This window comes from Acomys minous, assembly GCF_964271855.1.
Source record: "Acomys minous genome assembly, chromosome: 8".
NCBI lineage: Eukaryota > Metazoa > Chordata > Mammalia > Rodentia > Muridae > Acomys > Acomys minous.
The window spans coordinates 45,001,807-45,010,826 of record NC_140489.1 but is presented as its reverse complement, the minus strand read 5'-3'; the positions used below and the strand labels follow the sequence as shown (position 1 = coordinate 45,010,826).

At 47.3% G+C, this 9,020-nt stretch overlaps 1 protein-coding gene and 1 long non-coding RNA gene across 5 annotated transcripts; one reads left to right on the top strand and one right to left on the bottom strand.

The window, feature by feature from the left end:
• Positions 1-1,116: 1,116 nt before the first annotated feature.
• On the bottom strand, positions 1,117-3,977 carry GPR135 (G protein-coupled receptor 135). The gene is made up of 2 exons (XM_084792325.1): positions 2,598-3,977; positions 1,117-2,549 (listed from the first exon to the last, which is right to left on the bottom strand). Exon 1 carries the CDS (start codon positions 3,974-3,976, stop codon positions 2,603-2,605), a length of 1,374 nt encoding a protein of 457 aa, XP_084648451.1. The 5' UTR covers position 3,977; the 3' UTR covers positions 1,117-2,549; positions 2,598-2,602.
• Positions 3,978-4,116: 139 nt separating this feature from the next.
• LOC311603301 lies at positions 4,117-8,417 on the top strand. Of its 4 annotated transcripts, none has more exons than XR_014781033.1 (3): positions 4,117-4,227; positions 5,002-5,194; positions 5,785-8,417. It is a non-coding gene; the product is annotated as an uncharacterized lncRNA (long non-coding RNA). The 4 variants fall into 4 exon arrangements; XR_014781034.1 differs by having other exon boundaries at positions 4,162-4,278; XR_014781035.1 differs by having other exon boundaries at positions 4,167-4,227; positions 4,641-5,194.
• The last annotated feature ends 603 nt before the right edge of the window (positions 8,418-9,020 follow it).

Here is a 9,020-nt window from a genome sequence, read left to right as displayed (position 1 = left end):
CTTTTAGCTTTATTGAAAGTCATCCCATCTCAATTTTAAAGTATTTCTAGAGGGCAGGCTAGTGGCTGGCCTTTAGGAAGATATCTTTTGCTTCCAATTTCATCTCCTTTCCTTGAGACTCTTCAGAAAAGGACACTCCTTCCCTTTCTTCCCTTCCATAAAGGAGTCCTGGCCGTGGGTGGACCCTTCTGCAGGCAGGCTCTGTGCTTTCCACCTATTAGCTGCATCAGTACCAAGAAAACCGCCCTTAGATGAAGTGGAAAAGTGACGCATGATGATGGTGAGGCTGATCACGGCACATGATCCTCATCCTTGCTTTTCCTGCCAGTAGACAGATAAGGGAACAAGAGCCACAATGCTAAACAGATTTCAGGGCAAATCCTACTTCTATCATTGAATAGTCATAAAGCCGTGAATGAAAAATCAACACACATGCGCATGCACACATACGCACTGTTCACCAACTTAAATAGGGACTTCTGTTTTCTCTCTTTAACTACCAGTGATGATTCTGAGAACTACTCCCAGAATGGTTTCTAGAATGGTCTCTTTCGTGACCACTGCTTTCCTAAAATGTCCTATCCCTGACAATGGAGAGGGGAATTCCGTTTCTTCCTTAAAGCCTCTAAACCATCACCAACCTGTTGCCTCCAGTCTGTTGGATTTTGCCCCTTTACTCATCACACAGGATTATTCCACATCACGTCTATTGTTGGGTTCCTTCTTCAGCTCTTCTTAGGAAACACCCCTACTGTGTAACAAGCTTGCCTCCTTCGTCTAATCACATAATCTTTCTACAAAATAAGATTTCCTGCGCTACAAATTTCATAATGGCAAGACTATTATTTCTCCTTAAATCCTAGAATCTGGTTGCATTAAGCCTGTAACTTTATAATACGCTTTAGAAAGGAGAGATTTCCCTCATTGCCTTTGAGCTACATTGACTGTAGCAATAACGTACCCATATAATTTGCAAACTTCTGACTGCGGTGATACCCAGAGAATAAGAAAAATTAAAACTTTTTTTTTGCGCACCAAGACAGGAAGCATGCATTTTCATCTTTCATTACAAAATGTTGTACACTCACCTGGCACACAAAGACTTACACACGAGTGAACATCTTAAATGCTTTACAAGGAAAATAATGCTGGCTAGTTCACAATGAAATCCACACAATGAAGTGTACTCATACTTTTTCAAAGTGCTCATTCAGCTAAAGCTATGGAATACCGGATTAACAAGAAGCAAAATCAGGGGAGGAAAGAAAATTCAAAGTTACATTCAGTGTGGGAAAAATCACATATACAAAGCATAACTTGTGCTTCTGAATCGTTGTAAAAAATGTTTTTTGCAAGCTCCCGAAAATATTTTCATTTTGCTTGAGGTATCTCTCCTTGTGCCTATGAACTTATATCCCATCTTGTAACCTCATACTAATTATCCTTCTAATGATGAATATGACATTTTATACAAGCCATACCTATAAAGCAGCAATCTGTTACTAAAAAGTACCCAAACTTTTAAATAGAAAGTATGGCCTCTTAAGATGTTTATGGCTATTCCAAGAATGTGGCCACTGTTTACAAACTACTTTCAAATTCCTTTTTGGAATCACATTTGGCAATTAAAAGGTAATAGGAAACCAATACTGTATGTATAATACAGATCCTACGTATACTTAGCATCACTCAGCTTATTCAAACAATTTGATTTCACAGTACAGTTTGGGCTCTATAAAAAAATCAAAATTGCCCCAATAGACAAAGATCTTTTAGTATGAAAGTTATTATTATTATTATTTGTAATGAAAACATTTGGCATCCATACAAACTATCAAACAGGAGCAACAGTTTAAGAACAGAGCCGAGTTTTCCCAAGACATAATTTGGAGCCCAAAATAGGCGTAGAAGGAGTTTTTGTTTTAAATACTACTGGACTTCTGTTTAAACAACCATCATGCTCATTTGCCCCTTGGACCGATGAATTATATCTAGTAATAAACGACCTTTTCAAAAACCCTGGCGTGGTTTAAAATAGATTCTGAATTTAAAATTTCGCACAAAGATTCCTGGAGGTGGAGGGCACGCACCAAACTGTGCGATGCTGTTTCTGCTCTAAGCACCCAAAGCAGGTCAGACGGGCAGGCTCTAAAACGTGAAGTTTCGCTGAATGCTGGTGAAGTACAGGGGCCTTCAAACATTTCCAAGGGCTTTAACTCATTTAAAACGACGGTAGTTCAGTAGATCTGCTAAGTTCAGTTCAATGATTTTTGTTTCACAGGTTTGTGCTTCCTGTAATATTAACTCTTCAGTAACTGGATTTTATTCTGTTGCTTTTTAGCACTTACACCTTACAATGCTTGGTTGTGTGGTTTAAGATTGCTTTAATTTTTTGCATTTCACACTCCTTTTGGCACTTTCGAAGAAAGGGGGTGTTCTTTTACGTTGTTTATGTTTGAGAATGAAATAGTATCCCTGCCACTTCTGTCTTTTTAGTTTTAAATGTTTGGCTTTATGAAATTCATGATTTTCCCCGGATTCCCGCGTCACTAAAAGAGAGGGGTGGAAATTCACTTTTACAAGCTGGCCACCCCAACCCTTTTTAGAGGGTACTGTCCCCAGTTTCAGATTTATGCTGTTTGCCGACTGCCGGAGCTGGGTCTGGTGGTCCCTCTCGGAAGAAAAGTACAACTGGGTTTTTGCGAGCCCACATGACCACCTCCCCTCCTGTCCCACTAGCCGGGTTGGAAGAAGGCATCCCGCTGCAAGTCCCGAATCTGCTGGCACAGCCATTTCGAAGGCGATTGCGGCTTCTGGCCTGCAAACCTAGGCCTTGGCTGAGCAAAAAAGCATCCATGTTTCTAGTCCTGTACCCCTCTTCGCGGTTACGCCCTAGAAGCATGGAAATATTGGGGTTGCGGATGGCATATATGACAGGGTTGATAGCCCCATTGGCCCAGGTCAGCCAAACAGCCGCCACATTGAGCAGCGAAGGGGCCTGAGTGGTCTGACCCTGCCGGGTCGCAGCCAGCAGCACCAGGAAGCAGTAAGGGCCCCAGCAGCAGATGACGAAGATAATCATGATGAGTACCGTGGTGGCCGTGCGCACCTCGCTGAAGAAGCGCAGCACGCGCGCGTAGGTGGTCATTGGCCTCACGCGCACGTCCGACAAGCGCACGGTCTTGCAGATGTGGTAGCGGCAGAAACACATCAGCAGGAAGGGCAGCAGGTAACAGGCCACCACCAGCCCCACGCTGTAGGCGGCGCCCAGCTGCGCAGGATCCGGAGATGTTCGGTAAAGGCAGCGGTGGAAGCTCTGTGGAATCGGGGCCTCCCGGGGTGCTCGGAGCAGCTCCCAGGGCAGGGAGAAGCCCAGCGCAGCCAGCCACGAGCCGGCCAGCAGCTGCAGAGCGCGCCGCCGGCCCAGCTTGTCCCGCGGCGGCCGCACGATGGCGCAGTAGCGGTCCAGCGAGATGAGCGCCACGCTGAACGTGGACACGATGCCGAAGCACGAACTGAAGAAGCGGCTGGCAGCGCAGAAACTGCGCCAGAGCCCGGAGTCCCCGGGCGGCGCGAACAGGTCGAGGAAGGCGGCGGGTAGGCAGAGCAGCGCGGTGAGCAAGTCCGACAGGGACAACGACAGGATGAAGGCGTTGGTGACCGTGCGCAGCTGCCGGTGCTTCACGATCACCCCCATCACCGCGCAGTTGCCCAGGCTAGACAGCAAGAAGATGAGCAGGAGCACGAGCGCCTGAGCGGCCACCGCCGCCCCATGCCAAAGTACTGGCGGCCGTCCCCGAGGCCCCGCCGCCTCCGGCCGTCCCGTGTCGCTCTGGTTTCCCAGCGTTACGATGGCTACGGCGCTGAACGACAGCGCGGCCGCAGTGGCCGTGGACGCGTCCCCTCCTGGATGCGCGTTGCTTGGCAAGGCTTCGCTCGCGGGAGGGCGGGCGGCCGGCCGCGCCTGCTCCTCCATGGGGTCCTACGCAGGCCACCGCTCTGCTCATCCCGCAGCAGGGTAAAAGGCTGCGGGGACCCGAGCTGCCGCCGCGGGGAGTGGGTGGGGCTCGGCCGAAACGGGGCGGTCACAACCTGGGACTGGTAGAACCTTGATGTGGGTTCCAGGCGTTGCCGAGGGAACCGCCTGTTTACGCAGGAACGCGGGGCGGGACGCTAGCCCGGTACCCCAGAAAAGCCGGCCCACACCATCTCCTTCCCCAGCCCGAGGTGACTAAGCCAGGGCTCTGCTGGCATGATCCACCTCTGGCACCCTGGCAGGTCAGAGAAAGCCAGACCATCCCACATACGAATGGAAGATTCAACTAAGATGGTCTTGCTCTTTCCTGTCAGGCATAGATGCCCTAGGAAAGGCCTTTGGGGGGGGGGGGAGCTGCTGTGGGCGTCTCTGGCATACACAGGTGGAGAAGGGAAACAGTCCACATCCTGAGATCTTGAACTTGGTGTGCGGGAGTGGGGAGGGTTATTTCTAGTGCTTCTGTATTTTGAGCGGGCAAGAGAATCAATCAGACTGCGTGTTCCAATCTCAATTTCAGATGATGTTGCTCTGGGGTGAATACTATGGGTGGTTTGATAGTCCAGGCGCCATACTTGGAAAACTGCTGTTATAACATTTGTTTCAGTTGACTCCTTGCTGACACTCAACATTCCTGAGGTTGGGCTCATCTCTGTGAGGATCCAGGAGGGAAGACGTCATCTACTTACTGTTCAAGGGCCTGGACCTTGGATGGGAACTGGTTAATGCATGGGGAGAGACAGAGGGGGGCATAGGTTCCACCCCTATTCCCGTGAGGTCTCTGGAATGTGGTATGTGTGGCATATAAGACACTGGTAGTCCCCATGGCACTTTGGCAGATACTGAGTCGGGAGAAACAGGGCCAGGAAAGGCCTGGCTGCCCAGCAGAGTTGTGTCTCCAGATTGTGGCAATGGCTTTGAGTAGGAAAGGCTTGGTTAAACCTTCCGGTTACCTGTGTTGTTTAAAGCAACTGTTTGCAAAGCGTGGGTCCATGGCCAGCGATATCAGCGCTGCTGGAGAACTTTGAGAGATGCAGATTCTACTGACCTGATGATACTGGGGTGGAGGTCCAGAAGCTTGGGCCTCAACAAGGTCTCCAGGAGCAGCTAACGTCCTCACAAGCTCAAGAGACTCTTGAAGAACGACTAGGACGCTTGCAGGTCTTAGACTCCATATGAGGGCTAAAGGGTTTATTTCAGTGTATGCTACAGGAAACTTAAGAGTCTAAACAGAAGTGCATTTAAGGATTTCTCAGTCTCAGTCTCACACAGTCTGGGCCAGATCATTCTTTGTAGCTTGGGGCTGGCTGTTCCACGCAAAGGATGCTTAGCAATATTTCTAGTATCAACCCACTGGATGCCAGGAGCTGACACAACTAAAAATGTCTCCAGAAATCGCCACAAGTCCCTTCAAGGTAAAACCAACCGCAGCCAAACAATCATTTCAGTACAAAAATATAGAACCTATGGATTACTTAGTAAATACAATCTTCAACCTAGTTTTAGGAAACAGCAAATAAAAGTCCTTGCCCCACAAGACTTACACTCTTAGGCAAACATATTACAAGGAGAGGAGTGTTTTGTTTTAATAGCAAAATCAATGGAGATAAAGTTGCTACAGTAGTTGATAAAGACTTTGTACACCAAACCACATCCGACGATTGGGGCGGGGTGGGGGGGGGATGGCGGTAGAGGAGAAGGTGTCGAGGGTAAAAAAGAAATGTGTATGTTTTTTTTTTTTAATCGGACAGGATTTGCATGCTGTGCTGTGGAGACGGAGTGTCACGGAGGTGTAACCAAGTAGCAGTCGACCTTTACCAAACAAGGGCCACAGTCAGGCACGTGATTCAAGCAAGAGGGATACTGCACCATCCTGGTTGACTTCTTTCCTGGTCTGCACCAGTGTCTTCTCCTCTGCCACTTTGTTTTGTCCTCCCGGAGCCCAGCCCTCTACCCCTCCAAACGTCCTCATTCCCCTCCAGAGACTTTCATTCCTAATCCCACATCTTATTTCTATGGGCACGAATGGGAAAACGCAGGGGGCAGGACAGTTGAGTGAAAAAGAAAGGGGTGCTGTATAGAGTGCCAGGGGTGGTTAAAACCAAGCAGCAGTCGGACGAGGCAAACAAGGCAGGCGGGTGATACAGTTAGTAAGGCACAATGGTAATTTCCTGGCATCGTCTCAGTTTGGGAGTTGCTTGTGTGGAGGCCAGCGCCATCCTTTACCTAAAGGACAGACTTCCCGGGTATTTTAGAGTGAAGAGAAGTTGTTTGGGAAGGGCATACTCACCGGTGAATCCTGAGCCCCAGCAGGTGATTAACATTGATTTGCCAAAAAGTTTTTCTACCCAATGGGAGTCTGTAGTACTAGGATGTGGTTATGTTGTGGGTGTTTTTTCCCTCCTGTCCTTAAGCTCCCAGAATAACGACACATACAGCTCATTAAATATTATACAGATACCTAGGCCATATTGCTAGGCTCTTCTCTGACTAGTTCATAACTTAAAATAACCTATTATTCTAATCTACTTTTTGCCACGTGGCTGGTCACCTGAGATCAGGCACCATGCATCCATCTTCCTCACATCTTGCCAGCTAAATCTCTTGTGCCTGTCTCTATCCCAGAATCCCTTCTGCCTACCAGAAGTCCCATCTTTGGGCCATAGGCTTTTTTTTTTTAATTGACAGGTGTTGCACCCATACAATACACAAGAGATTCCTTGTGGAAGGGAGGCATCTCCCTCCAGACACCTCAGCGTGTTAGAGACAGCCCAACCCAAGTCCAGTCAACTGGAACCTGCATTTTAAGACTTCAGTGAATAGCTACATAGACGTATGCACGTTGCTCTAAGGAGGAATAGGATACAGTGCATGACTTTTGAGGGTTGAGGGCTGACCTGATTCTTAAGGAATCTACAAGACCTGGAACAAGAAGTGGGTATGGACTTTGGCTCACACAACTACAACATCACATGCAGGTGGGGGCTGAGTACCAGCCCAGTGGTCTAGGGAGCCTCACTGAGATAGCGTATGGGTGACACTCGCACGGAGGCATTAGGAATCCTGCTCTAACAGGTACCACATTTGACTGCAAGGAGCCAGCGGTATCCAGCATGGGTGCGGTGAACCCTGTGGTGACCCATGTATCTCTCAGGCTAAGCAGTTTCTAGAAAATAATTTTAAGATGGTTGGATACATGAGGAAGGTGTGTCTAGAAGCTTGACACCCGAGGCAAGGCGTTGGGGTGACACTTGCTAAAAAGGCCAGGAGTGCTTGCTTCATCAGTGCCACTGAGGGGGGAGGAGGTTATGGGGGCTGCAGTCTGCTGGTGCGGTAAGCCTCGAGATGAACTGGACTGCAGGGAGTGGTATCCAGAAGCAGAATCAACAGTGCTCCTATCTCAAGGCCAGAGGAGGTGGGGGTCAATCTCCACAGTGTCCCTGACTCTGAGGAAGGCAGCGGCAGAGCAAAGGACAGGCAGATTAGCATGTCGATGTTAGGTGGTACCAGCCTGTGGGAGTCACAAATCCTCTGGACTGACTATACTAGAGTGATCAACATGTCTGCCCAGCATCTGCTTACCATATATAAGTGGGATGGAGCAATGGCTCCCACAGGTGAGGCAAAGCTCTACCCTGAGGCAGTTAATGGGGAAGGCACTATCTATAGACAACTCTGAAACAAGAAGAGAAACAATCACATCATCTGCTCATTATTACAAAGTTCTTCGTCCTTGGTAGCCATGGGATACTTGCACTAATACTAACACCAACTAGCAGCATGCTACTTTCAAGTAAATCATGTGTATGTGGCACATCAGGAAATGTGACTTTAAAACAATGCATTCTAATTAACGAGGCATGAGATAGAGATAGACAGACAGACAGACAGACAGATTCTTTAAACGCAGCAAATCATCTAGTGTATAGAAATTTGGACACACTGAGTTAGTGACAGTGCTTCTTTGTCCTTTGCGATAAGTGGTGGGTTTTGACATAAAACTTCAACGGCTTGGGGATAATTGGGAGATAAAAAATATTTACTATATATTTTTTTCTTTAGGTGAGGTTATGTAGTTATAGATCCCAAAATGGGTCAATAAAGGCTTGGTGGGTGACAATGCCACTTAACATGGATTAATTCAGTATCTGATGTGCTTAGTACTGAAGTATATTACACACCTCACAAGAGATCACCAATTTTTTTGCAGTTAGTGTTTTGATTTATGATGGCAGACAATACTCTATTTATTTTATTCCTGATTTTTAAAAGACAGGGCCTCAATATATTGGTTGACCTCAAACTTTACAATTGTCTTGGCTTCACCACCCAAGTGCTGGGATTACAGACAGATGTTCCCACACCTGGCTTTCAAGCACTATTTTTTTTAAGAAACAGGCTCAAAAGTAAGTATTAACTGTCAAAAATGCCAATAATGAGATTTCTTCATGTTTGAAATGGAACCAGCGGCTGATTGTTGAGAGCCAGGCTGACCGAAGGCTTTCTCAGATGCCCCCATGAAAAGACAAAATTAAACCTAGTTCTGTATCCTTGCCCAGGGACAGCCTTAGCAAAGTCCAGTTTGGGTCAAGGGTCAGGGTGTAGAAGGAGCGAAAAGTTTTTGTTCCTGGAACATTGGCTTTTCCCACTGAAGAGAGGAGAGCTATCCATTCCAAGGACTGTGCTTTTGAACCATGATGCCCCTTAAGGCAGCCTGTGCTCTCCTGTTCAACACTGATTGTTTAGTTTCCTGCTGACTTTGTCCCATTGTAGGAAAGCTTTCTGCTAGTTCTCCCAACTTCCCCCTGCAAATAGTACACAAGATGGTGTGCTTCTTAATAAACTTGCCTGGCATAAGTCATAGCTTGTGCAAGACCTCCTGAGCTCACCTTTTCTATCTTCTTTATCTCTGATCTCCTAGACTTTCCTCCTCAGGTTAATTTTTACATCACAGTTGTATTTCAGTAATGTAGCATGAAATTGTAGA